This window comes from Monoraphidium neglectum (genome assembly GCF_000611645.1).
Source record: "Monoraphidium neglectum strain SAG 48.87 unplaced genomic scaffold scaffold00481, whole genome shotgun sequence".
NCBI classification, from domain to species: domain Eukaryota; kingdom Viridiplantae; phylum Chlorophyta; class Chlorophyceae; order Sphaeropleales; family Selenastraceae; genus Monoraphidium; species Monoraphidium neglectum.
The window spans coordinates 1-26,065 of NW_014013147.1; the positions used below are offsets into that span (position 1 = coordinate 1).

Sequence of the window (26,065 nt, forward strand, 5' to 3'; positions counted from 1 at the left end):
GCGCGGCGCGGCGCGGCGCGCGGGGCGGGCGGCGCGTCGGGCGGGGGCGCCTGGCGGGCGCCTGTCGCGCAGGCAGGCAGCTGGGGTGCAGGGGATATGACTGGGCTCGTTTGAATACGCTTGTAAGACGGACTGGGGGTACTGCTGGCTCATGTGTTGCATCGCTGGTGCATGCAGCGGCCGCATACATAGGCCGGCGCCCGGCGGGAGTACCCAGCTTCGCACGCCCGCGGCGCGCTGCTCCTCGCTCGTGCTGCTGCTGAACGGAATGGACCCAGGAGACCGCTGCTGCAGGAACGCAGCTTCAACTGCTGAAATATCTCATTGAATTTGTGAAACGCACCTCTACCCTTAGCAGCCCAGCCGTCCCAGAGGGCTCCAGACCCCTCGCCAGCCCAACCAGCGCCAGGCACAGCACTACCCGTGCCGCCCATATTCGCTGGTGTTTTTGATTGATCATTCCTGCCACAATGATACTGATTGCTTCCACAAGTCCGCTCGACACGCGGGGTGGCCGGTTGGAAAAAGGCAATGACCACGATCATGTGGGCGTATGGCGGCACGTCGACCGCCATAAGCATAACAAGGATTTGCAGATATCGTCAGATGCCGGTGCCAAGCCCTCTATTGGTTGCGACGGTTGCGGATCCTTGTGTTGCTGCCGCCGTAGCTGCTGCATCCACCGCACTTGGCCTCATGGACAGCGCGGTCTGTCACTGGCTTCCTGCTCCCAAAATGTCCGCTGCTGCCACCAGAGTAAAGAATGTATTCAGCGCAGGCGCTGAACGTGTGCTCTGCGGCCTCCTGCAAAGGTCAACCCGACTTGACCTCCCTTGATCCCACCCTACTTCGAAGCATGGCTCGTTGTAAGATTACTAGTGAAGTAGGACCAAGTGGATTACATGCCGCGGGCAGATCATGCGCCAGAAAACAGCCCGAGACTGCGCCGCCGTTAATGGCCAAGAACGTTCATGTGACCTACTTGACTGACGACATGCTATGTCGCCGGCAGCCACACCGCCGCCCCACTTACTGGCCAGGCGACACGTCGGTGCGGCGCGTCGAGGACCTGCTTTTCTATACAAAACGCAACGGGCAAGTGCTGCCACACAATAGTCACTCCTCCCCAAACATTTCGAACCAAGCAGGAAACACGTCATCCCGCTGAGCAGGCAAGCAGGGTTTGCGCTCAATCGTGAAGCCATTGCCAAACGCCTGAAACAGGGGTGTACCACGTCTGCAAAGGACGGCGTTCAGTGCACCCACAGTCTGTCCAGAAGCACCCCAAGTGTCTGCAAAGCCTCGGGCAATGCATGTGTGCTGTGTTGAATGTAAGGAACCAAGGCGCTGACGCGCCCACGCATGCACAAATACACACACGCTAGACATGTCACGTAAACCCACGAGGGGAAGAGGAATCAGTGCAGGTTGAGACAGGCGGCGGCGCCGGCGCGCCCGGACGGGGCGCGAGCGCACGAGGCGCGGCACGGCGGGGGCGCGGCCTTGGTGCGTTCCGGGGGCGACGCGTATGGGTTGCCCTCGTTCGCTCCTCTCTTGACAACTGATTGAGTGCCCGTCCCTCACTTGACAATATGGGACCCTGGGGAATCGACCGCCCTGCTTCGACCCACCAACAGACCATGGGGTTAAGGCGTTGATGTGTGAGGCTGCTCAGCAGCGCGCAGGCGTGTGCCAGGAGGGCAAGCCCGCCGTGGCCGACGGCGGAGTGAAGGGTAATTGGTGGCCCGAGCCGAAAAGCTCGTTGGCATTTTGCGCACACTTTTGAGGGCGTTGCAGGCCATGCCGCGGCAAAAAAGGCCGCCCTGCGGGAACGCGGCGCTGCGGGTAGAGAAAGAGGGGCACAGAATGGGAAGGTGATTGAAAGCGTCCAGGGCGGGCTCCGAAATGCCTTGGGTCGGAGGTGCCGCAAGCAGTGCTGCTGGCGCGGCCGACCCCGCACAGGGTGAGAAGAGGGTGAGTCGTCGCCCAAGCACGAGTGAGGCAGGGCGTAGGAAACTAGATTGTGGGGGGAAAGGCGGTGAGGCGAGTCGCGCAATTGCTGTCGAGACGCTCAAAGTGGTGCGCTGCCCGATAAAAGTGCAGCGCACGCTCGTAGTATGTTCCCTCCCACAGACATCGCAAAACCCAACAAATAACCACAAACTCCAGGTGCCCGCCAGCTCGTGCTGAAGCGGGATCCAAGGCCATGCCCAAGTGCCTGAAGGCGACCACCAGGCACGCGCAGCCGCACAGCCGAGCGGCAGGCCTTACCGCGCGCCTGCTCCCCCGCCCGGCGCGCCGCCGCAAGCGGGAACCGCCTTCGCTTTTCAGTTCGACATGTGCCCGGTGTGCTGACTCACACCAGGGGCCAGTGTGCTGACTCACACCAGGGGTGCTAAGCAGGAGTGCGCTCGCAAGCGCATGGTCACACGCGATCGGCTCGTGTGCGCTGGTCCGCACACTCATTTGTGACGCGCCTGCCCCTCGGCCGGTTAGCTGGCCGCAGCCACATAAGAGAAAGCTTGTGACGCCCCTAACAGGGCGCCGCAATGGGTTGGTGCTGAAAGGTGGCACCGGCAAGTGCAAGAGTGGGGCTACCCCAAGATTGCGGAAGGCGCGTGCTGAAGCACGCGTGGCGGCAGGGGGAGGGCATTCTGCAAGGCTCGTGCCGTTGCGCCCGCCGACGCGCCTGTGTGGGGCCGAGGGACCCCGAATGTGTGAACTGATGCGCCTCTCGCCCTCAAGACCAGTGTGGCAGGCGCCTGGCGGCGGCGGGCGAGGCGAGATTGGCGGGTGCCGGGCAGTCTCATCCGCTCCACTGGAGCCGCCGTCCGCACGCGGCGGCGGCAATGCGAAAAGGGCGCTCGGCGCCAGGGCAGGCCCCTGCTCTGTGGCACGTGCAGGAGGCACTCACGAGCGCGCATCGGGCGCGCTGTGGCTGGTAAACACGCTCTGGGAGACACGAGCAGTGACTGCTGTGCGGCATGTCAACTTGCGGCTCGCCAAATGATGAGGTGGCATGCATTAAGGTGGGGCATCATGTGCAGATGTGAGGGGAGAGGGTGCAGCTGCTGTGGGCAAAGACTCCGATGGGGCAGACTCCCATGTGGCTGAGTCGTGCGGCCGAGGCGCGCCGTATCAAGCGCCGCACGCCCGTGTCGACTGCACGTTTGCTGCGAGTTCGCCTTGGGTGCGGCCACAGAAAGCACCGGGCGCTCAACCAGGCGGACCGTCGGCTGTGCCCACGGCGTCGCACGGGCTGCTGTCCTGCTGTTGCGGGCGTGTCATCAAGCGCTGCCCGGGAAGAGCTGGCCCAGGGGCTGCAGTATCTCGAGTATGTCCCGGAACGTGGGGCGGTCAGAGGGGTCGTGCGCCATGCAGGCCGCAGCCAGCAGCTGAACGCACGCAAGAGCACAGCAGGGGGGCGGGGGAAGGGGGCGTGGTTGATTTGTATTGTGAAAACTAGATGCTGGGGTTGGCCATGCACTTGAGAAGTCGAGAGCTGGAAAGTTGTCGGCACAACCTCGGAAGGCACGGCAGTGCAGCCCCCGCTGAGCTGCGGAGGCGCCTGCGAGCTGCCCGGCACTGCCTGCGGCAGGCCTGCTGCGCACCGCACCTGGAGGCACTCTGGGACGTCAGAGGCCGGCCCAAACTCGAGGCGGCGCCGCTCGACACACACGGCATGCAGGAGCGTCGCCCGCGTCATGCCGCGCCAGGGCTGCTCGCCGGTGCAAATCTGGCGGGTTTGACGACAGAGGCGGCAGCTGTCAGCAGTGCGCGTTGGAAAGCAGATTGCTTCGCATTGTTGCTTGGGTCAGGCTAGAAAAGCCGCCACACAATCGCATCAACGCGTGTGTGAGGGGATTGCATCCTCCAAGCTTGTCCAGCACATAAGGGCGCGCCGCCTCGGGGTTGCGGCGTCATACACTCGCAACTGCGGGCCCCCCACCTGCCAGAGCAGCACCCCGAATGAGTAGACGTCTGCGGCCTTTGAGACCAGCCGCTGCGACAGCACCTCTGGCGCCATGGCCGTGGCGGCCCCGTGGTCTGACGCTGTGACACTCTCATGGCCCTCCTCCAGCACCAGGGACAGCCCGAAATCTGAAGGGGGGGTGCATGCGCAAGTGTGCGTGTGTCGGTGTGTGTCAGTATGTGTGTCAGAATGTGTGTTTGTGTGTAAAGAGTGTGTGTGGGGGAGAGAGTGGGTGCAGGGCGGTTCCGCCAGTGAATGTATGAGAGGGCTGCACGGCGGGCCTGGCACCAGCCAGTCTTTGCCCTTGGCGAGGGGGCGCAACCGTGCAGGGACGGGCACCAGGGGGACCAACGGATTGCCTGCGAGGGTCGGGACGCGCCCCGCCGCGCCGCACCTGAGATCTGTGCGACGAAGCCGCGCGCGTCCGTGTCGCTGGCCGCACGGCTGCTGAGCAGCACGTTTGATGCTGTGAGGTCGCAGTGCAGTATGCCCAGGGCGTGGAGGTATGCCATGCCGGACGCGACCTGTGTGTGTGTGTGTGTGTGTGTGTGTGTGTGTGTGTGTGTGTGTGTGTGTGTGTGACGCCAGCGTCTCGTGTTGATGGGGGAGGGGATGGGGGCGAGTCAAATCGCCAGTGGACCGAATCAGGCAGCTTTCGCCGCGCAAAAAGGGCGCAGGTTCTGACCTCACGGGTGGTGGCGAGCGCTCGCAGCAGGTTGACAGAGCCGCCGCTGCCTCCCGGCCCGCGCATGGCCCCGCTGTCGACCGCGGCCTGCAGGGTGCCCTTGTCTGCGTAGTCCAGCACCAGCCAGGTCTGGGTTGGGGTGATGGGGCCGCAGTCCAGCGCCAGTCCGGGGCGAGTTCGGGACGTTGGTAGTGGGGGACAACAAAGCAAGAGCGGCGATGAGCTGCTTGCTTGCAGACAGGCGTAGCGTAGTCGCAGGGGCAAGTGCAGGCACAAGTGCAAACGCACAACCAGGTGCATTTGTCCAGTATCACCACCTACACGCAGATAACCGTTCTGAAGACGCGTGACGTGCATACACGCACACACACGCAAACCAACACAAACACACACACACACACACACACACACACACACACACACACACGCATGCGCGCACCCACCTGCCCATTGGCCTCGTGCCACGCGAGGGTGCGGACTATGTTGGGGTGCGACAGTGCCGCAGACAGCTCCGCCTCGAGGGCAGCTCCGGACTGCGGGTCTCGCTGAGTCACCGTGTCCAGGGCCTTGACCGCCACAGGGGCGCCGTGGTAGGTGCCCATGTACACCCTGCATTGCAGTGAAATGAGATTGTCCCAGCTATATGTGTGGTTCGCTTTGAGCAGCTAAGTTGAGCCCGTGGCTTGTCCTTCCAGGGGCAGCAAACCCTGTTTATGATGCAAGCATCAATAAAAGCAGAGTGCAGAAAGCAGCACGCTGCAAACGCGACGGGCCCGAGCTGGAGCACGAATCAGGCCGGGCCGCCGGGCAGGCAGCATGCGCCCACCTGCCGAAGTTGCCCGCGCCAAGCACGGCTCCCAGCCGCAGCTGACTCAGCGCGTCGTCCCCCGACAGCGACAGCCGCGCCGCGCGCCCGCTCGCCACGGCCGCGCCGCAGCTCGAGCCGACGGCAGTGACGGCAGTGCTAAAGCTTGAGCCGCCGCCGGCACCGCAGTTGCTGCTGCTGAATGAACTCAGCAATGAAGAGCGGCTCGTCGACTCCTGGCAGGAGCTTGACGCGCCCAGCAGGGTGTGGCGGCCGCTGTCGTACCCACCCTGCGGGCAGCGCGCGGCACGGCGCAGCGGGGTGCAAAGCGGCGAGAAAGTCATTGGTACGGGCACATGCACAGCAGGAGGTTCGCAGGAGGGTCCCAGATGGAAGGACAGCGGCTGCTTGTAATGAGGGGGGGGGGGGCGAGAGAGGCGCCACGGGCGGTGACCGACGGGCCACACCTCGCTCTTGCTGGGCATGAGCAAGCTGCCGTGCGGCTGCCGCTCGAGGTGATGCGCGCCGGGCGCCCAGTCGTCGCCGATGGAGATGCGGCGGCTGCCGCGCGCGAGCGTGCGCCACTGGCCCGCGGTGGGGTCCTTTGGGGGCACGAGCGGAAGATCTGGGATCATCTGTCGGGGTCGCGGGGGGCCGCACGGAGGGCGGGCACGGATGACACGGTGGGGCGAGGTGAGGCGTTCGCAGGGGAGGCGGAAGCGTCAGCGCCGCTCGGGTCTGTGAATGGCGACACCACAGGCGATCGTGCAACCGCACATGCATGGCTGGTGCCTGCCAGCACTTTACAGCAGCCGTTGAAAGCTGCGCGGCAGCTGCACGGTAGCTGCGCGGCCTGGCTGCGGCCTCACCTCCTCGACCTCCCGCAGCGCCTGCTCAGCAAAGTACTCAAGGGTCTGCTGGTGCGCCATGCCCACCTCCGCGCGCGGCTCGGGGTCGCAGCAGCAGCTGCGGGGGCGCACGGGCGCATGCACGCGCGCACAGCCTCAGAGAAAGTGAGCAAGCCAGGGGTTGAGGCGCGCAACGCGCGGCGCGAGGGGATGCAGGTGTAATCGCGGGCGCGGGGGGCGGCTCACATGGCGCCCATCCAGCGGCCGTCGGCGCCGAAGAAGGGGGCGCATGCGAAGAACCTCATTTGGCCATTCAGGACTGAAGGCAGGGAGGAGGACCTGTGTGTTTGTGGAGGGGGCAGGGACGTCGGATAGTGAGATGCATGACATGCGGCAAGCATGGCCTGCGGGCCCCCCCGCCCGGGTGCATGCAGGGTGCATGCCGCACCGCGCGGCGTGCGCATGGAGGTGCGCACGCACCTGCCGTCCGCAGCAGTGTCTGGGATGAAGACGGGCCCCTCGATGGCAGGGTCGCAAGCGAGCGCCCATACGTCCGCCGCGAGCTGCTGCCTGCCGCGCCTCGGCGTCCGGTCCGCCGGACGCCCGTCGTCGCTGCGGCACAGGCACACGCGCCCGCGGCCGTGCGCGCCGGGAACCGCGATTGCGGCCATGCTGGCACCGTACAGGCGGCCGGCCAGCGCAGCGATGCGCTCCAGCTCTGGGGAAGGCGCTTCGCTGGACAGCTCAGGGGCGGGCCCAAAGGGCTTGGTGCCGGCACCACCACGACTCGGCGTCAGCGCCCCGGCGGTTGCGCCAGCGGGAAAGCCCGTCGGGGCCGGGACCACGCACCACGCATGCGAGGCTGTGGGAGGCGCGGTGCGCGGCTCACGCGGTGCCTGAGGACGATCGGCAGGTCGGATGGTCGCGCGTGGGTGAGCAGCGGCGGCGGATCTTTCAAGATATGAACGCCAGCGCCGCATGCCGCGCGGAGCCCCCCTGCCGCCCGCGGCTCACCGAGTTGGCTACAAATGGCTCATAGGTGAGCGTGCGACTCGTGTTTGCTCCCATTTGGTCTGTGCTGCGGCTGACGTCCTGTGGCTATCCAACGCAGCAGCGAGTGCGACGGGCCATGATGAGTCGAAAGAGCTTGTAGAGGCCCGTCTATGCGTTTTGAGCGCTGTCGCGCGCTCAACGCGATAGATTTCGGGGCGTGCTTCGCCGATCTTCCCCGCTGTTGCTGGTTGCCGAATCAACGCTATTGGAGGCCTTTCAGCTCAGGTGGGGCCTTAGATTGGAACCAACGATGTTATTCGTAGGGCGAGCAACCCTGTTCCTTGAAGACAAGGGCCGTCGTTCTGTGATGATGCCAGAGTCGACAGGCGCGCTGATAGCGGTGACTGATTGCTCAACCCCCCCTTGATTGTTAAAAGAAAAATCGTGCGTTGAACGCCTTGGCGGTGCGGTTGCCCGCTGGGCGAGCCTGCCCAGCCACCCCGTGGTGCCGGGTGAGCATCACTAGCCCCGAGCTGTGAACTGTGAACATTGTGCAGCGCCACCACCAGAGCCAAGTCTTAAATTTCCACCTGGGAGCAGGCATGCATACCTCGCCCCCATCAGCAGCCCAGCCATACAGCAGCACCACCCAGTCGAGTGCAGCTCTAGTGCAGCAGCTCGCCAGTCGTAGCTTCACTTGCCACGAGACAACATGCTGATTCAGACCGTCCAGGCCGTGAACATTTAGTTGCATTGCGCGCAAGACATGCAGCTGGATTGTGTTTGCCAGCCCACGTGCAACCGCATCAGAGTGGGCGGTCGTAGTGGCATCCCTGTGCCATTTCAGGCTCCAGTGCTGCAGGAGGTCGAGCTGCTGCCCGCGTACATGTCAGGAGGGTGAGTGGCACAACAGGTGTGATGTCGCCAGCCATGCTGATACTCTATTGCAACGAACCTAGGGTCACCCCTGTGCAGGGTTTGCCGCCCCCAAAGCACCCGGTCCGCGCGAAGTGGTCAGCAGGTGCCGACCCCGTGCCCGCCGCCCGGCAACCGTTGTCAGATATGGCCCTGACGGTGGTGGTGGTGACGCACCAACAGGCAAGTCATTGTACATGCTTACATGCGACAGGGCACCAAATCTGGTGGTCCACGCGTCGCTGAAAACAGACCAACAGAAACAGACCAACCCTTGTGCAAACAAACGAGAAACCTGACAGGCAGCCTCACAATGCGACTTCAATAATCTGACTTCAAAAACGAAAACGGGGATGGTATGGTGCCAAACAACACCTTGTACAAACGCTGCAGAGTGACAATACAGGCTCAGCAATCCACCGCCCCCCAACGCTGGCACGCATGATGTGTGCGGCAGGGAATTGGCCATCCAATGCGAAGGGCAGGACGGCGGCAAAGCCTCCAGATGGCCTGCGGATGATGCATGGAAGAGAGCGACGCACTGATGGGCGCAGCAGCGAGGGAGCAGCGCTGCCGAGTCTGCAGCCGTGCAGGCGCCTGGGGGCGGTTTGACCATGACGGACGGTGCCTGCAAATAAAGCAGGCGTGTGCGGCGGCGTGATGGGGGTTCTTGCCTCTGTGCTACTCTCGCGTGTTCAAAGCTCGTGCCTTTCAACACACGGGCGGCGGGACGCAACGCCCCCTTTTGTGCGGGGGCCGCCTGTCTGCACACGCGCTTGCGCTCGCACGCAGGCGCATGTGCATGAGAAGCCAGGAATGGCGGACGGCGCTGAGCCCGGCCCAGGAAGGCAGAGACGCGTCGTCCGAGGCGCGGGTGCGAGAGTCGGCAACAGCGCGGCACACACATCCCTTCGAGATGGCGGCAGCCATACCAAGCGTGCTTTGCAGAGTGTTCATGCATTGTATGAGGATGTGGCGCAGCGCTGGGGGCTCCGCGCCAAGAGCGCCGGGCCCACGCGCCAGGCAGCATGGACCTCTCCGGCTCGGCAAAGAGCCGTCGCCGGCCGCGGCCAAACAGGGAGTGGTGTGGGGTGATGGGGCGCGTGTGGTCTGGCATCCTAACAAAACGTAGGTCAGCAATGTGCTGCTTTTCGGCATAGCGAGAACTAACGCCACAGCAGAAAGACTTGTCAAAATAACCCTCCTCCCGCCAAGCAAGGCCCAACACGGCAGCTGCTTTGTTTCAAGAACCTCCCCAGAGCCCAGCCCTCCTAACCTACAATGAGTAGCCGGCGGCTGGCGCCGGCGTCGGCTGGCAAGGCCAATGTCAAGTTGCCATGAGACACAGAAATGCAAGCGGCAAGCAAGGGGTCGATTTTGGGCCCGTCTGCCTGGTCAGGGGGCTGGATCTGCCGCGGCAGGCGCCAAACGGGCGGGTCCTCATCGAGCGCTGCGCTGGGGGGGACATGCGTGCTAACGCACGGGCCCGTCCCTTTCGCGGCCGGTGGGGGGATGCGTGCCGACGCAAACGCTCGTTCCCTCCACAGCCAAGGCCTCCTGGGCCCGCCTGCCAGGGTTTCCCAGTGGGCCCACGCTCGCGTGGGCCCGCGCTCCCACAAGCGCGGGCCCAGGCGGCCGGCGCTTGTGGCGTAGGCCGCCTGTGCCCGTGCTGGAGTCGCGGGCGGCACGCTGTGTGCTGGGCCCGGCAGCACAACAAGGCGTGTGGGTGGTAAACAGACAGGCAGTAGGCTCAAAACGGATGCTGGATTGGAAAAGGGCCGTCGATGTGTGTGGGAGCGAGGCGTGGGCCACGACCCTCAAGGTGAGTCGGGGGCGCCTGGGAAGGCAAGGAGCCGGCGATGCGCGCATGCTGAAGCATGCGCGACGGCCGGCAGGCGTCTCATGGCGCGCGGGTTGCATCTGCCGGCCCCGCGTCGACAGGCAGAGGCCCATCATCATTCTGATCGGTTTGTTGAACACGCAGGGCCCCGGGCAGGGAATTGGAGGCATGTCAATGCTATCTGGCAAGGCAGTCCAGGGTTTGCAATGGGTGCTGCGTGGCGAAGCTGAAGTGCACGCGTGAGGCCCGCTTGTGGACCGCGCAGCGCGAAGAGCGCGCTTGTCGCCTTGGACGGGCGTGACGGTGTCGACGCGCCGCCGCCCAGCGCTGCGGCCCGCCGGGCGACGCCGCGCGCCGCCTCACGCACCGCGGACGCCCCCGCGCCGCGCAGCGCGTGCCGGCCCCCGGCCGCAGGCCCGCCACCGCGGGCGCCGCATGCGGGCTGCTGCACTGCTGCTGCTGCGGCGGTGTGATCACGCACCGCCTGGGAAGAGCTGGCCCAGGGGCTGCAGTATATCGAGGATGTCCCCAAACGTGGGGCGGTCGCAGGGGTCGTGCGCCATGCAGGCCGCCGCCAGAAGCTGCTCACGCAGGGCAGGGGGGCGACGGCGCGCGAGCAGGCTTAGTTTTGGGCACATGCTGCTGGTCAGAAGAGAGTGTAGAGCAAGATAGGGCGTCTCGTCAAAGGCAGGACTTTGCAGCTGCTGATGCGCCGCCAAGACACCCGGAAGCCGCCGGCAGCTGCCTGCACGCGGCGCACCTGCAGGCACTCTGGGACGTCTGAGGCCGGCCCAAACTCGAGGCGGCGCCGCTCAACGCACACGGCATGCAGGAGCGTCGCCCTCGTCATGCCACGCCAGGGCTGCTCGCCGGTGCAGATCTGGAACGTTGGACAATAACGCAGGCGTAAGCAGGGCGCTTTTGAGCACGGAGCTGGGGCGATCGCAATCGCGCCAGCAAACGGCGCGATTGGAAGGGAGGATTGAGTCACATCGGCCGAGCAGCTGTGGCGGGCGGGCGAACGGGCATGCCCTGAGCACTGGCAGAACAGAGTCTGCAATTTTGCACCCCCCTGCGCGCGCCAGTCACAGCCGCGCATGCGACTAGTACGGCCGTGCGGCCTGTGCTGTGCGGCGCTGCCCAGTCGTGCTCGCAGCCGCCGTGTCCCCCTCCCCACCTGCCAGAGCAGCACCCCGAATGAGTAGACGTCTGCGGCCTTGGACACCAGCCGCTGCGACAGCACCTCTGGCGCCATGGCCGTGGCGGCCCCGTGGTCTGACGCCGTCACGCTCTCCTGGCCCTCCTCCAGCACAAGCGAAAGCCCGAAATCTGGGGGGGGGGGGCATGTACGTGTGCGTGAGTGTTCGTAGGAGAGAGAGAGATTGTGTGTGTGTGTGTGTGACGTGTGTGAGTGTGTGTGAGAGTGTGTGAGAGTGTCGGTGGGAGAGTGGGTGTGTGAGGGGTCGTTGCTGGGGCTTCGTCCTCCCGGCTTGCAGGAGTGCTGGCGGGTAATACGCGGGCCATCTGGGACCCAGATGGTGGTCGCCCAGGGGCCGGGGGCTGCGGCGAGGCGGGCACCAGTCTAGCGGGCCGCACATTGGGCGCTCGCCTCAACCGTGCTGCCTGAGACGGCCGAGGGCACGGCCAGCGCCGGCGTGCGAAGCGGGAACAGGGCGGCCCCCGCCGCGCCCACCCACCTGAGATCTGTGCAACGAAGCCGCGCGCGTCCGTGTCGCTGGCAGCGCGCCCGCTGAGCAGCACGTTCGATGCTGTGAGGTCACAATGCAGAATGCCCAGGGCGTGGAGATACGCCATGCCGGACGCGATCTGGGTGTGTGTGTTTGAGGCAGGGAGGGGTGCAAAAAGGTGTTGGCTTGTCGAGGAAGCAGGTGGTGGGGGTCGGATTTGTTTTGGATGGACGAGTCATCAAGCATACAGCGTGCAAGGGGCGGCCGCAAGGCGTGTGCGCGGGGCGGCCTCGGCGCGCAAGCTGACCTCTCTGGCTGTCGAAAGTACAGGCAGCAGATCAAAGCCGCCGGGGGCGCCGCCGCGGTCCTTGCCGCCCGTGCCGCGCATGGCCCCGCCGTCGACCGCGGCCTGCAGGGTGCCCTTGTCTGCGTAGTCCAGCACCAGCCAGGTCTGGGGGGGGGGGACAGTCCGGGGCCAGTCCGGGGCGTTGGTGGGTGCTGCGCGAGCAAGCAAGGGAGGTGCACTGCATGCGCACATGCGTGCGCATGCGCAGGCGCAGGTGCAACGCAGGTGCATGCGTCCAGAATCAACACCAGCACACACCACCGCTACTACCCTAGATTACGCACAACACAAGCGCACACACACGCACGCGCACACACTAACACACGCGCACACACACAAGCAAACACAGACACACACCTGGCCGTTGGCCTCGTGCCACGCGAGGGTGCGGACTATGTTGGGGTGCGACAGCGCCGCAGACAGCTCCGCCTCCAGGGCGACGCCGGACTGCGAGTCGCGCTGAGTCACCGTGTCCAGGGCCTTGACCGCCACAGGGGCGCCGTGGTAGGTGCCCATGTACACCCTGTGACGCGGTGTGGTGAGACCGAAACTGCTCAAGAGGATTGCCGCAGAAACCGCTGGGAGCGTCTGGTTGGAAGCGTTCAAATTGCCGCAGCAGGTTCCTGCAGGCCGTTACCGTAATGTCAGTGATTCGGCGCAGTGCTTGATGATCCGCCAGATTGCAGAGGCGGCAGCCCGGCCTATGGAATGCGAGTGCGCCTGACGCGCAGCGCCTGCGAACAAGTGCGGCGAGCGCCGCGCCGCGCCGCGCCGCGCCGCGACGCGCACCCACCTGCCAAAGGTGCCCGCGCCGAGCACGGCCCCCAGCCGCAGCTGCGCCACAGCGTCGTCCCCCGACAGCGACAGCCGCCGCGGCGTGCGCGCCGCCCGCGCGCCCGCGGCGCCGCTGGAGCTGCCGGCGACGGCGGCGCCGCAGCCGAGGGCGGCGGCGACCGCAGCGCTGCTGCTGCTGCAGCCATAGCTGGAAAATGAGGAGCGCCGGCTGGCGCTGTCCAGGCACAAACCGGGGCCGCCGGGCAGCCCCAGGCGCCAGCTGTCAAATGCAGCCTGCGCATGACGAGCGAAGGACGGGGCATGGCGGCGCAGGTGGCGGGGGCGGCGGCGCGCAGGCGCAAAAGTTAGGGGCGGCGGGGGCCACAGGGGCGCCTGCCGGGCCCGACATGGCCCCCTCTGCAGCTGGTGGATTTGTATTGCTGGCGGAGGCGATAAGAAAGGTTCCCCCAGGCAGCTTGCAACAGGACAAGGCGGTCTCAGGAGGCGGTGTGAGGCGTACCTCGCTCCTCAGCGAGAAGCTGCTGCTCGCCCGATTGTCGCCCTCCTGCTCATACTGCGCCCACTCCTCGCAGATGTACGGCCGCCGCGCGGCCGCGCAGCGCGCGCAGTCCTCGCCGAAAGACATGCGGCGGCTGCCGCGAGAAAGGTCCTCCCCAAACGAGAAGCGGCGGCCGCCGAGCGGCACGGGCGCAACGGATGCCCTGTTTTCGCTGATCGAGTGGCGGCGGCCGCCGCGGGCGGGCGCGGCGCGCGGCTGGCGGCCCAACTGCCCGAGCGGGGCCCTCGGGGCCGCGGGCGCTGCCGACGGCAGCAGCTGCTGTGTGTGGCAAGGAGGGGGCCGGCGGCCGGAGGGGTGATGGGTCGGGCGATTCAAGGGCGGGGCGCTTGCCGGGCAGGTTCGACGCAGCTGCCGCTGATCCCGCCCTCAGGCATGGGCCGCGCCCGCACACACATGCATCCGAGGCGACCGCACGTGCTGGCGCTGTGTGCGCCAGCACACCATACGATCGCAAGCCGCTTGAAGGGTCCAAAGCCGTGGGAAGCTGCGCGGCAGCTGCATGGCGTGGCCGCGGCCTCACCTCCTCGACTTCCCGCAGCGCCTGCTCAGCAAAGTACTCAAGGGCCTGCTGGTGCGCCATGCCCACCTCCGCGCGCGGCTCGGGGTCGCAGCAGCAGCTGAGGGGGCGCGCGGTGTGCGAGCGCACGTGCTTTTGGCTGGCGCAGGGCGGCGCTGTGGTCAGGGGAGGCGGGGAGCGGAGCGGTTGCGCGCGGCGTGCGGGCGGCAGGGCCCTCGGCACGCGGTGGGACGGGAGGGGGCATGAAGCAGACATCTCGGCGACGGGCTGCTCACATGGCGCCCATCCAGAGGCCGTTGTCATCAAAGAAGGGGGCGCATGCGAAGAACCTTATGTGGCCATTCAGGACTGAAGGCAGGGAGGACGACCTGTGTGTATGTGAGGGGCATACGGGCAGGGGGCGGGAGCGCGGGCGACAGATTGTAATGGAGCTTGAGAGCGATCAGACTGCTTTGAGCGGAACCAACAAACGATCGCGCGCGGCCGGCGGCAGCGCCGTCGCGCGCGCGGCGCGCGCACCGGCTGTCTTTCGCGGCGTCCAGGATAAAGGTAGGCGCCGCGGCCGCCGGCCCCGACGCGAGCGCCCACGCGTCGGCCGCGAGCTGCTCCCAGCCGCCCCGCGGTGGCCACGCCGCGCGCCCCGCGCCGTCGGCGCAGAGGCACACGCGGGCGCGACCGCCGAGGCCGGCGAGGGCGATGGCGGCGGCGCGCGCGCCGCACAGGCGGCTGGCCAGCGCGGCGATGCGGCGCAGCTCAGGAGTCGGCGCGTCGTCCCATAGCTCTGGGCCCAGTCCGAAGGGCTCGCGGCCGCCGTCGTCTTGGGCTGTTGCTGCCGCACGCTTTGCCTCCATGGAGGCTCCGGCGGCGGCGAACGCGCGGGCGGCCGCGAGCGCGTTGGCGGCCGCGAGCTCGTCGGCGCCCGCGAGCGCGCTTGCGGCGCCTGCGGCGTCGCCGCCCGGTTCGGGGAGCGCGCACCACGTGTGTGTGGCGGCCGGGGTTGCGAGCGCGCGTGGCTGCAGCGGGGCCTGTCGAGTAGCATGAACGGGGGGCGGCGCGCCGGGTCGAGACAGCGCTATCTGTGCGGATCGGCGCGTGGATAGCGGGGCGCTTTTCGCACGGTCGCGCGGCGCGGTCTGCCTCACCGAGTTGGCCACGACCGGCTCGAACGTCAGCATTTGGCTGTGATTTTGTCCCATCATTGCTTGTGCCGTCGGCACCCGTCCCACGGACCTAAGGCTACCACCCGCGCAGGGGGTGACGGCCTGGCATTGCGGTTGACTTTCGGGATGTGTTCGCAAAAGGCATGAATGCTGACTTCGACTGGCCCGTCAATCCGACATGGCTGCGTGGCGTCGGTTCGCTGGCCCGGACAAGTGCCAATTAGTACTAGCAGCCCAAGGGTCCTATGCGAGTTGTTGACGCACATCAAAGTTCTTGAACACCCAGTCTGTTTTTACCGGTTGCCCGCGCCCTAGTGCCCGGACCTGGGCGCCCCTGGTGATGGCATCGGCTGATGCCGGATTGCCAAGCCCGTGCCAGCCACGTGAGCAAACCGAGGGGGTCCCTGGCCAGGTGCATCCACGGCGGGCGCAGTATGATAAGCCACAGGCATGGCCTGAGCAGCCCCAGTGGTCGAGACTGTCGGGGCCGACGGACGGTTCTCATCGCTGGGAGCTGCGTGTCATCGGCCAACATGAAGTGATGGGTGAGGATCACCAAGCGGTGATGCCCTGCGGGAAACCCTCTTTATTGCCGTCAACAGCACGATAATAGCACTTCAGCTCGGATTTATGACGTCAAGATATCCTCGATCCCGTTGACGACGCCGTCCGCCGCGACACAGCCTCTGCTGTTGCAGCGACGGACACACAGGCAGTTGGCAGCTGTGCGTGCGTGCTGCATGCGCCTGGGAACTTGCGCGTTGCTTACCTGAGCATTCATGGTCAGCACCAGAGCCCTTGAAAAGATGGATAGATGGTGGTGGTCGGTTGTCAGGTTGAGGTCTGTTATTTGCTGACCAACTGCCCTTGCTCGTGCATATCTCGGTGATTTCGAGCGGTGTTTGTTTGACAGCTGCAGTTGCCAAGCTAGCAAGCGCAGACTGTTTTCCTTGAGAAGGGGTGAACCTTGGGTTTGCAACCATGTGGCAACACTGTTGTGCGCCACGCTATCTGCATGCACCTGCGCAGGTGCAAACTCCGACCTGAAGCACCAGTTTGTTTTTCAAACCTTGCCGCATGCTGTGGTGTATTGCAGACTCCTGCCAGAACACCAGTGCCCCTTCGAACGTCGCAGCTTGCGTAGCGCCAAGAAACAGCTAATGCCTTTGACATTGCCGCGCCTGCAATGCGCTTTCTGCTCATCCGCTGTCCCACTCGCACCATCAGTCAGTGCGCCATCAGTCAGTTGCAATCGTGCAAGAGATAGATCTTCCTATCTTCATGCTGGATCGTGAGCACACGAGCACCATGCAACGTGGGGTAGCTGCCGCATGTGACATGCTGGGCCGCCGATGCCATGCCCCTACTGCTGTAGATCATGCAATGCGCCATTGTCGTGGCCCTGGCATTGTGTCGTAAAAAAAGGCAAGATATGGCGCCAATCGCTCCTCAGCCTGTCACGTTCGTCGCATCATGCTGTTTTGGGTGGCCACACATGGAATTCAGACTTCGTGGGCACCCATGGTCAACTGGCGCTGCAGAGTGGTCATCGACGGCTTGCAGGCAGCTGGGTGGCTGCCCAGACCAACGCAGCAGGTGTCGAAACGGCACGTCAATCACATCTGTACATACTCCTCTATCATGGTGATTCCGCAGCGTAGGACATCGTCCAATTCGGACTGTCGCAGCTGCGAAGTGACTGATACCGTGAACGGTCGTCGACTCCAGATCAGGAAAACGGTGGATACATAACGTACCGTCTTATTGAAAGCTTTCTGACATCCCAAACACTGCAACTTAGATCGCTGGGCCACTGGCGGGACGCTGGCCGCAGCGATGGTGGACGCTCAGAGCCAGCCGCAGATCCTGGAGCATCTGAATAAGAGCCTAACAGTAACCATACACAGCACACGGTACGGATCGGCCACGGTTCGACGATTGCGCTGTGCGCGCTGCTGGACACAGACACGCCCTGGCCCACCGCGTGCTTACCTGCGTGCAGATGGATCCCTGGCACCGCGCGATTTGTGGCAGTTGGCACGTACGCACGCAGCACGGGCTGCATACAGGTGGGCGTTACCCCACTTCAGCCAATCCCGTCTGCCCAGACCACGCCGGCGGCTTCCTTTGCTGCGCCTGTGCGAGCACCCTGCACATGCCAGTCAAGCGCCGACGACGACCCCGCCCCCAAAAAACTGGGCCTGCAGGTCTACGAGCTGGCCGGCCCTGAGCTAAAGCTCGTCCAAGAAGTCGAAAAGCGCGACGGCTTCAAGTGCGCCACCTTTGGCGCTGCAGCGCCCGCGTCGCAGCAGCTCGCAACTGGCAGCTTCAAGGGGCGGCTCCAAGTCTGGGACCTGGGTGCGCCGGCCGCCCCCGTGTTCGACGCGCAGGCGCACGCGTCGATCATCAATGCCGTGGACGGCTTTGGCGGGCGCACGCGCGGCTGCGGGCCGCCGGAGATTGCGACCGGCGGGCGGGACGGCTGCGTCCGCGTGTGGGACGTGCGACAGCCGGACGCGCCAGTGGCGGCCTTTGAGCCCGCAGACAGCGGGGGCGCGAGGTGGGTGCCTTGCATGCCACGCGCCCATGGCTTTGGCGCTCTTCACAGCCGCCATGCGCGCGCCTGCATGGCTGCGCACGCGGTTGCATGTGAGCACCCATGGCAGCTCGGCTGCCGCACGCGCTGTTGGTGGCGACGCATGGGGCTGAGGCGCACTTGGTGGCGCTGCATGCGGCCCAGGCTCGGCCGCATGCTCGTGCATACGCGCACGCAGGGACTGCTGGGCGGTGGCCCTGGGCAACTCGCACGATGACGAGGAGCGCTGCCTTTTGGCTGGGTATGACAATGGCGACGTGAAAATGTTTGACCTGCGGACCAACACGGTGGGCTTCTCAACGTCTGGCCTACCTCTGCGGCGGGGTGGGGCAGATGGTGCAGCGGTGTGGCAACCTGTGCGGCTTGCACGTGCTCACCCATGTACTCAGGGGACAGCCGCGTGCAGGACAAGGCAATTCACGTCGGCGGTCTTTCATCAGCAACCCACCCCATCCTAACGACGAAGATGTCGCCACCGCCTGCGCCCTGTCCTTCAGGTGCGGTGGGAGGCCAATGTGAAGAACGGCGTGTGCGGGCTGCAGTTTGATCGGGCGGACATCAAAATGAACAAGTTTGTGGCCGCGTGCCTTGAGTCGCAGCTGCACGTCTACGACGCGCGCACGCAGCACCCACGAGAGGCAAGCGCAGGAGACGCACGGTCGGGGTCTCTCGTGGGGGCGAGGGGTGGGGGTTTGGGCTGTGTGGTTGCTGCTCACAGGCAGACGTCATGTGCAGAACAATGGGTGGCTGCCGTCTAATGGGCTCCCAAAAGGCAGCAATGGTGCCCCACCTATACGAAGCCTTGCCCCGCCCGCCTTCGCTCACACCAACCGCTGTGCTCGCCCGGCGGGCGGCCCGCAGGGCTTTGCGGGCATGACCGAGAAGCTGGCGCGCGGCACCACCGTGTGGGGCGCCGCGCACTTGCCCCAGAACAGGGACGTGTTCATGGCGCACTCTGGGGACGGCGAGGTGGCGCTTTACCGCTACCGGTACCCAGACCAGCGGAAGGTCAAGGTGGGGGCCCCCAAAGTGCTGCCGCGTAGGTGGCTGGTGGCTCGCCTGCCACTGGAGCTGGGATGCTGGGCGTCTCCCCCCACGCAGGGTGCAAGCCTGTTTGCTTGATGTACTTTGAAATCCAGATGGCTGGCGTGCTGAATCTGGAGTTCAAGAAAGCTGTTGTCCCCCGCGGCCGTCCCTGACGTTCGTGGGTGCACCCCCAAATCGCGACACACCCACCCTGCAGGACCAGGACGGCAAGGAGATGGGTGTGGTGGGCAAGCTGGAGCGCCTGTGCCACAAGCCGCTGTCCAGCCAGCCGGTCAACAGCTTTGACTGGAGCCCAGACAGGCAGGGGCTGTTCGTGTGCAGCGCGTTTGACCAGTGCGTGCGCGTGGGGGTGGTGACCAAGCTCGACAAGCTCTAGAGACACCCGAATTGTTGAAGCCACTTATTCTGCATACCGTGAGCGGTTTCAGTGGTTCACGCGCGCGTATCACCAGCGGACCAGAAGCGTCCGTCGCCCGAGGCTCTAGAGACAGAACCCCATCAGCCATCGCATGGTGCATGGGATTCGCTGCACCACTGTGCCTGCTGCGGCTGCATGCAGCTTTCTCGTTCGCCCAATTGCGGCCGTGGGTTGCTTGGCTGCCGTGTAATGCCGTGTAGGTGCCATGCGATTGCTGTGGGCCCCTGGTGTGGCGCTATGCCTTTGCATGCACAAGCCCTTCGCATTTGCAGACCTGGGTCCTCTGCCCTTCCATTCGGCCGGAACACCGACCATTAGCAAATCAACTAGCATGCACCGCAAGCTGCCATTGACAAAAGCTGTGCGGCACCAGCAACCCGAAGCCCTGGCATGCTCAAATTTACATGCAATTATTGAATACAGTATCATGTGCATAAGACAAAGGTGAAAACGGATTCACACTTCATAGAAAACAATCTGTAAAAAAAGACGTCCGACCCGAACGGCGCGTTTGATGCAATGGATCGCTTCACGCCGGCGTAGCCACCGCTTGCTGCTGCTGTTGCTGCTGCTGTTGCTGCTGCTTGCTGCCCGCCGACGCCGCCGTGGCCTCCGCGGCCAGCTCCTCCCTCAACTCCATCAGCAGCGCCCCCAGCTGGTTCCTGCCCCCGCCGGCAAACCCCTGGCCCCAGAACGTGTCGTTCGGCGACGCCTCCACCAGCCGCGCCGCCGGCACGCCCGCCGCCGCGTCGCCGGCCGTCGACAGCAGCATCCGCCGCGGGCCCTCGTGCTGCGTGAACTTGGCGCGCAGCGCGCGCAGCATGACGCCGCGCTTGGCGGCGGCCCAGTCAGGCCGGATGAGCTCCGGCTGCGCGCGCTCGGCGCGGCGGCCGATGCGCGCCGCCTCCTCGGGGCTCTCGGCCGCCCTTATGGACGCCGCCAGCGCCCGCGCCACCCCGGAGCCGTCTGTGCGGAACTTGGCCGCCTGGTAAAAGTGCTCCACGCTCGGCCACAGCTCGCCCTCGCCGCCGCCCTCCGCGCCGGGGACGGAGATTGGGTGCGGCGAGAAGTTGCCGAGCGCGCCCCACTCGTCCCAGGCCTTGTAGAACTGGATGACGCGCGGCCCGCCGCCCTTGTTGCGCCCCAGCTGACTGCTGCTCGCCGCCCCCGCCGCTCCCGCCGCCCCCGCCGTCCCCGTCGCTGGGTCCGCCGCGCCCGCGCCGGGCCCGCCGCTGCCGCCCTGCTGCTGCGCCGCGGCGGCCGCCGCGAGCTCGGCCTCTGCGCCCCACGCGCCGGGCGCCAGGGAGCCCGGCTTGTGGCCCGGGTAGGACAGCGCCTGTTCGAGCGCCAGCAGGCCGCCGCTGGAGGGCAGGTACCCCGTGACCAGCAGGTCGGGGCCGGACGGGTGGTACTCCGTGTCTATCAGGTTTACCGCCTGCGACGCGCGTTTGACCAGGGTTTGACCGAGGTTTGACCAACGGCGGCGTCGCCCTGCTGCTGCTAGCCTGACGCTAAGGGCCGCGCGCGGCCTACCGCAGTCCCATGGTGTCGAGCCATTTTAACTTCCTCCCCCCCCCCCACCCCTACACACACGCCGCAGCCTCCTTAACAATCCCTCCGCCCCGACGAGCCCCGCGGCGCACCCAAACCAGGCCCCACCTGCGTCATCTCCACAAACCCGAGCTCCCCGACCGGGCAGGGGGCGCGGTCGCCGCCGATGATCTTGGGGGCCACGAAGGCCATGACCTTGTGGATCACGCCGCTGCTGATGGCGGGCGCAGACAGCGTGCCGCCGCACTCCCAAAACACCTGCAGCCCAAGCAGCCGGGCGCGGGGGGCGCGCGAGCCGGGGACGTCGGCTGCAGGCGGCCAGGAGCGCGTTTCGAGCGGCGCGGGCGGGCGGCTGTTTGCTCCCTGGAGGGGCGAGCGCTGGGCGGCGGGCGGCGGGCAGGACGGCGGCGCCCGCGCCAGGCGCACCTGCAGGAAGCCTCTCTCATTGCAGTACTCTGCCACGTTCTCAGGCGTGAGGAAGTCAAATTCGACCACCTGCCAGGTTTGGGCAGGCAGGGGTGCTGAGCGGTGAGAGGCGGCAGCACACAGCACGCGACGAGATGCGGCTGTGAGGCTGCGCGCCGGCCCCGCCTGCCCTAAACCAAAGCGGCAGGCAAGGGGGAGGGTGAGCGCGGGGGAGGCAGCGGGCGCGGGCGGCGCGGGCAGAGGATGCATGTGTGTGTTTTGTGTGTGTGTGTGTGTGTGTGTGTGTGTGTGTGTGTGTGTGCGCGCGCACGCGCACCTCGACGCCCTTGCCGCGCAGCAGCTGCTGGAAGTCGCGCCGCGCGCCGCGCTGCGTCATCACAATGGTGGGCGCCGCCGACACGTCCCACAGGTTGGCCTCAGACGGCAGGTCGAGGGAGCGGGACATGACGATGCGCCAGGGGGCAAAGCCGCCCTCCCTGGTGGATCGAATTGTGATGGGGAGGTGCCGGGGCGGCGACGAGAGGGGGTGAAGGTGGGCCGGGAAGCGTGCGCGCGACAGCGCGCTTGGGAGGCTGGGTCTGGGAAGGGCGAGCGCGGCCAAGGCAAGGGCCCAGGGCCGGGAAAGAGGCAAATCAACAGGGCGTGTGTGTGTGTGTGTGTGAGTGTGTTGGGGGTGCAAAGGCATCGCACCTGCGGGTTGTCAGGTTTGGGTTGTCACGGCGGACAGTGTTGCCGCCGACAATGACGGCGTCGCTGCGCGCGCGCATCTCAAACACGCGCGCCCTGCGGAGGCAGCAAGGCAGTGCGTGCGTGCGCGAGGCCGCTGTGAGCAAGGGCGCCCCCGTGCGCCTTCGGAGTCCTCGCAGCGCGGCGCCGGCTCCGCCGGCGCGCCGGCTGCGTCGGCCCTGCCATTGGAAGTCGAGCGGCTCTCCTCCTGCGCGGCCAAAATTTACGCCGCTTCGCCCCGCCCAGCCGCAGCAGCTGTTCGTCCGCCGCCGCAGCCGCTCTGCCACGGCGCATCAACACTTGCACATGCCGCATGCCGCCTCGCCCGCAGCCCCCCTCTCTTCACCCACGCCCCTCGTCGCCCTCAACCGGACGCGGCGCCTGCAAGCGACGAAGCACCCCCTTTCCCCCCGCACCCCACCTCGACGCCGCAGATGACACCCAAGCCGCGTGCCCCGATGACGTGGCGATCTTCCCGTCCAGCGTCATCGCATACTTGAGCACCGACAGCGGCCGCCGCAGCACCGCGCGGTGCAGCAGCCCCTCGTTCGCCTTGAGGCACGCGAGCAGCGCAGCCTGCGCTGCGTCCGCCGCCGCGTCCCCGCCGCCGCCGCTGCTTGCCTCCCCGCCTGGCAGCACCAGCGCAGCCGCGGGCGCCCCCGCCCCGCCGTCGCCGAGCACGTCGGTCCTGACGCCGGCGCGGCGCAGCGCAGTGACCGCCTTGTTTCGGAGGTGGCGCAGCGGGTGCCGCAGGCCTACGACGACGCGCGACACGCCAGACTGCACCAGCGCCGCGATCGCGCGGTCGTCCCCATGGCAGTCCCCGCTCTCCAGGTTCAGGTACGCCGTCGCGCCGGCCGCGGCGCCGCCGGCTGCGGCGGTGGCGAGCGCCTCGGCGGGCGTCGAGCCGTGGGCGCGCTGAAACGCGGATGAGATGACGCGGCCGTCTGGGGCGACGATGAGGCAGGCCGCGTTGGGGTGGGGCTGCGTGAGGCCGGCAGAGGCGCCGGCCAGCTCGGCGGCGTCGCACAAGTGCCGCAGGTCCATGTCTGTTGTTTATCAAGCCAGGGTTCAGCACGAAATGATTGGATGTTGAGAGAAGGGGATGAAGCTGGTGGGAATGTGGGGGCAGCTTCAAGAGGAGGGCATGGAGGACCATGGAGGTCGGTGGAAACGGCGTGGCACGCCGGCATGCGGCGGCACATGCACATGCACCATGATGCGGTCCCATGAGCTGAGCGCATGCGCATGTGCGTTTGGGGGCGAGGCGCCCAGCAGCTGAGGCGCAGCACTCTGTCAACCTCAAAGCTGGCTTGGGCTGCACCCAATCCAGTCCTGCGGCAGCTAAAGCAGCGGCTAAGAGAGCCATGAGGCCTTACCCGACAGCGGCAATCCCCAGTTGTTAGAGTCCTGGCAGGTGCATCGACGGGGCACAGGTGAGGGTGCAACCACAGCTGTGCGCGCGCGCAATTCGCTGCCATGTCCGGACCCTGCGCGCTGCACCACTCGCAGTGCCGGTGCGCATGCCGCACGGCCGCCGGCATTGCTCACCATCGATACGGCAGAACACCGAAAGCGCCCTGTCACGGCCCTCGCATGGCGGAAAGCGTGCAACTGCCTGCACGCGTGCTGCCGGGGCCTCGTGGTGGGCGCGGATCGCATGGCTCCACGAATGCAGATGAATTCTATTCGACAACCAATATGGTGCCTTCTACAGCATCTGGCCCCGCCGTGAGCGCCCCGCCGAGAAGGGTGACTGCACTGGAGTCGCGCAGATGATGAAATTGAACGATTATACCAAGCTCGTAATTGGGAGTCACCGCTTTCCAAAGCGTTGTTTATGCATCACTGGCAAACCTTGGGAGCCCTGGCTTGGCTACGATACTCCCACAGCCAATGCGACAACGCACCAGCGCACCACTTCCGCCGCACTGCTCCTCTCGCTCAAACCCTTGCCAGTAGCCGACGGCGCTACAAACACACTCTTCAGGCACCTGAGGCCGATGCCCCTGTGTAAGATGCTGCACTACCCAGCGTCTTTTCGCGAAATTGACCCATACGTTGACCCCGCTACGTTGTGGCTGCCCAAGCAGGCAGCATGCCATACCAATTTTAGCCGCACCCTCCTGTGCGCGTCAAACTTCACAATTGCTAGGTTACATCGCTTCCCAGGCGTCTCAAATGGCACACATGCCGGGCCGGGGGTGCGGGGGCGAGGGGGCCGCGGCGAGGGGCCGGGGCCGAGGGGCCGAGGGCAAATGCGTGGGGGCGAGGGCCTGGGGCTGAGGGGCTGAGGGGATGGTGAGCCTGCCAATTGCATTGCAGCAGGGACAAAAAAAGAGCAAGGCGACGCACGGTTCCTCCTGCAAAAACAGGCAGGCGTTGCTGATATGCAAACCTGTCCCACCCAACTCTGTAATGAGCCTGAATCCGCGCCTACGCCTGCATGCGCTGCAGCTCCCGCCGATTTCCAGGGGCATGATGCCCCTCCTGCAAGACCTGAGCGTGCTGCCTGCCAGCTACTGGGCGGACCAGCCCCGCGACGCGTCCTTCCCGCGTGTGACGCGCGCCGTACTCCGTACCACAGAGCCCGGCTTCGAGCACGCCATCCTGGCAAGGCTGCTGCCGGCGGTGCAGCGGCCGATCCTCTACCCGCAGGACTTTTCAGCACAGTTTGTGCAGCCCCAGCGGCCCAGCCTGGCGGGGCTCACAGCCCTCGAGTGCCTCAGGGTCGGCGACAACATCCTCCATGGCGAGGTGGGGCTGCCGTGGCACCAAGACAGCTTCTGGCCGCTCACGCTCCCGGACGCGGCGGCGCTTGCCTGTGCGCCGCAGCTGCGGCTGCTGGACTGCGATGTGCGGATGCTGGGGGCAGGGCGGCTGCTGGCGCGGCTGCCGTCGTCGCTGCAAGGTCTGGATCTCAACCTGTGCTTTGAGGCAGAGGCGTGGCATGCAGGGGATGTGGGGCAGCAGCAAGAGCAGCAGCAGCAGCAGCAGCAGCAGCAGCAGCAGCAGCAGCAGCAGCAGCAGCAGCAGCGCCACGAGCAGGGACAGCGAGATGCGCCGGCGGCGGCGGCGGCACGATCGGCTCGTCCAGGGAAACCCCGCAGGGCGTGCGCAGTATGCGGGAAGCACCGCGGCACGCCCGGCGTGAAGCTGCCGCCGTGCAATGGTTGCAGCCCGGTGCTCTTGACATACTACTGCAACGTGAGCCCCCTTGGCAAGGGGCTCAGACAGGCAGTGCCCGGGCATGTTGCATGTGTGAGCGCACACATACCTGCATGCATGCATCCAGTTCAAACGCATGATGTCAACGCGGGCATGAACCATCCAGCCATGCACCACACGTCCAGCTTGACGCCCCTCCTCCCCCCCCTCTCGTGCCACTGCCAGGCGGATTGCCAGAAGGTGGGCAGCCACTGTGCACATCAGCAAGCATCAAGCCTTCCTGCTGGCCTGTTCTGTGTCCAGCTGCCTGCGAGGGCAGGCACACGCAGATCCGCGCGCGCTTGGTCATTGTATTCCGCTGACCCTTTCACTACGCGGCTCCTGCCCACACCCTTGCCCACCTGGACAGTCGCACTGGCCACACCACAAGGCCGAGTGCAAGGCGGCGCAAAAGCAGAGAGAGCAGAAGCAGCACTAGCAGCAGCAGCACTAGCAGCAGCAGCAGCGGCAGCAGCAGCAGCAGCAGCAGCAGCAGCAGCAGCAGCAGCAGCAGCAGCCGGGGCCTTCTTTGCAGCCAAACGCACGAGAGGCAGCACCCTCAATGGTCAGCCCGCCACCATGCACCTTTGAATTGCTGATGATGCTGCCGGCGCGCGAGCTGGGGGCGCTGCTGACGTCATGCGGCGTCAGTGCTGCGGGGGTGGCGGAGAAGGCCGACTTGGCGCGCGAGGTGCTGGACGCACTGCGGCGCAGCGGCGGCGGCGGCGGCGCGAGCAGCGTTCCTGGCAGCCGCTGAGGTGCGCTTGCGCTGGAGGTTGCGCCTTTTGTTGGTTGGTGTATTTCGTGCATGAGCGAGGCTTGAGGCGGCGTTGGCTTGCGTTAGTGCTGGCGGCCACCAGAGGTGGTGTCTATAAGTGGAAACGCGGTCTGTTGCCCTGGTGATCGGCCCCAAACCATAGTGTACAGGATGTGTGCACACGAAGCCGCTGTGCGCGTGGGCGCGAAGGGC

At 66.0% G+C, this 26,065-nt stretch overlaps 5 protein-coding genes across 5 annotated transcripts; 2 read left to right on the plus strand and 3 right to left on the minus strand.

The window, feature by feature from the left end:
- Nucleotides 1-3,287: 3,287 nt before the first annotated feature.
- MNEG_3717 (Mitogen-activated protein kinase kinase kinase 11) lies at nt 3,288-6,616 on the minus strand (the record flags this gene model as incomplete). The annotated part of the gene is made up of 10 exons (XM_014047802.1): nt 3,288-3,395; nt 3,617-3,736; nt 3,950-4,101; nt 4,368-4,497; nt 4,659-4,787; nt 5,102-5,267; nt 5,485-5,753; nt 5,931-6,098; nt 6,333-6,429; nt 6,558-6,616. 10 exons carry the CDS (start codon nt 6,614-6,616, stop codon nt 3,288-3,290), a joined length of 1,398 nt encoding a protein of 465 aa, XP_013903256.1.
- A 3,916-nt stretch (nt 6,617-10,532) lies between these two features.
- On the minus strand, nt 10,533-15,160 carry MNEG_3718 (hypothetical protein; the record flags this gene model as incomplete). Its single annotated transcript, XM_014047803.1, has 12 exons — nt 10,533-10,640; nt 10,820-10,939; nt 11,237-11,388; nt 11,757-11,886; nt 12,055-12,198; nt 12,451-12,616; nt 12,887-13,161; nt 13,388-13,705; nt 13,968-14,064; nt 14,240-14,332; nt 14,484-14,989; nt 15,107-15,160. 12 exons carry the CDS (start codon nt 15,158-15,160, stop codon nt 10,533-10,535), a joined length of 2,163 nt encoding a protein of 720 aa, XP_013903257.1.
- Nucleotides 15,161-16,960: 1,800 nt separating this feature from the next.
- Nucleotides 16,961-19,143, plus strand: MNEG_3719 (WD repeat-containing protein 92; the record flags this gene model as incomplete). The annotated part of the gene is made up of 7 exons (XM_014047804.1): nt 16,961-17,037; nt 17,127-17,193; nt 17,332-17,684; nt 17,899-18,007; nt 18,218-18,391; nt 18,582-18,734; nt 18,964-19,143. The coding sequence occupies 7 exons, from the start codon at nt 16,961-16,963 to the stop codon at nt 19,141-19,143; spliced, it is 1,113 nt and encodes a 370-aa protein (XP_013903258.1).
- Nucleotides 19,144-19,714: 571 nt separating this feature from the next.
- On the minus strand, nt 19,715-22,935 carry MNEG_3720 (hypothetical protein; the record flags this gene model as incomplete). Its single annotated transcript, XM_014047805.1, has 5 exons — nt 19,715-20,620; nt 20,845-21,231; nt 21,479-21,638; nt 21,853-21,945; nt 22,310-22,935. The coding sequence occupies 5 exons, from the start codon at nt 22,933-22,935 to the stop codon at nt 19,715-19,717; spliced, it is 2,172 nt and encodes a 723-aa protein (XP_013903259.1).
- Nucleotides 22,936-24,369: 1,434 nt separating this feature from the next.
- Nucleotides 24,370-25,095, plus strand: MNEG_3721 (hypothetical protein; the record flags this gene model as incomplete). Its single annotated transcript, XM_014047806.1, has 1 exon — nt 24,370-25,095. A coding segment is annotated over one exon (726 nt), but the record flags the coding sequence as incomplete, so codon positions are not given.
- Nucleotides 25,096-26,065: the final 970 nt, after the last annotated feature.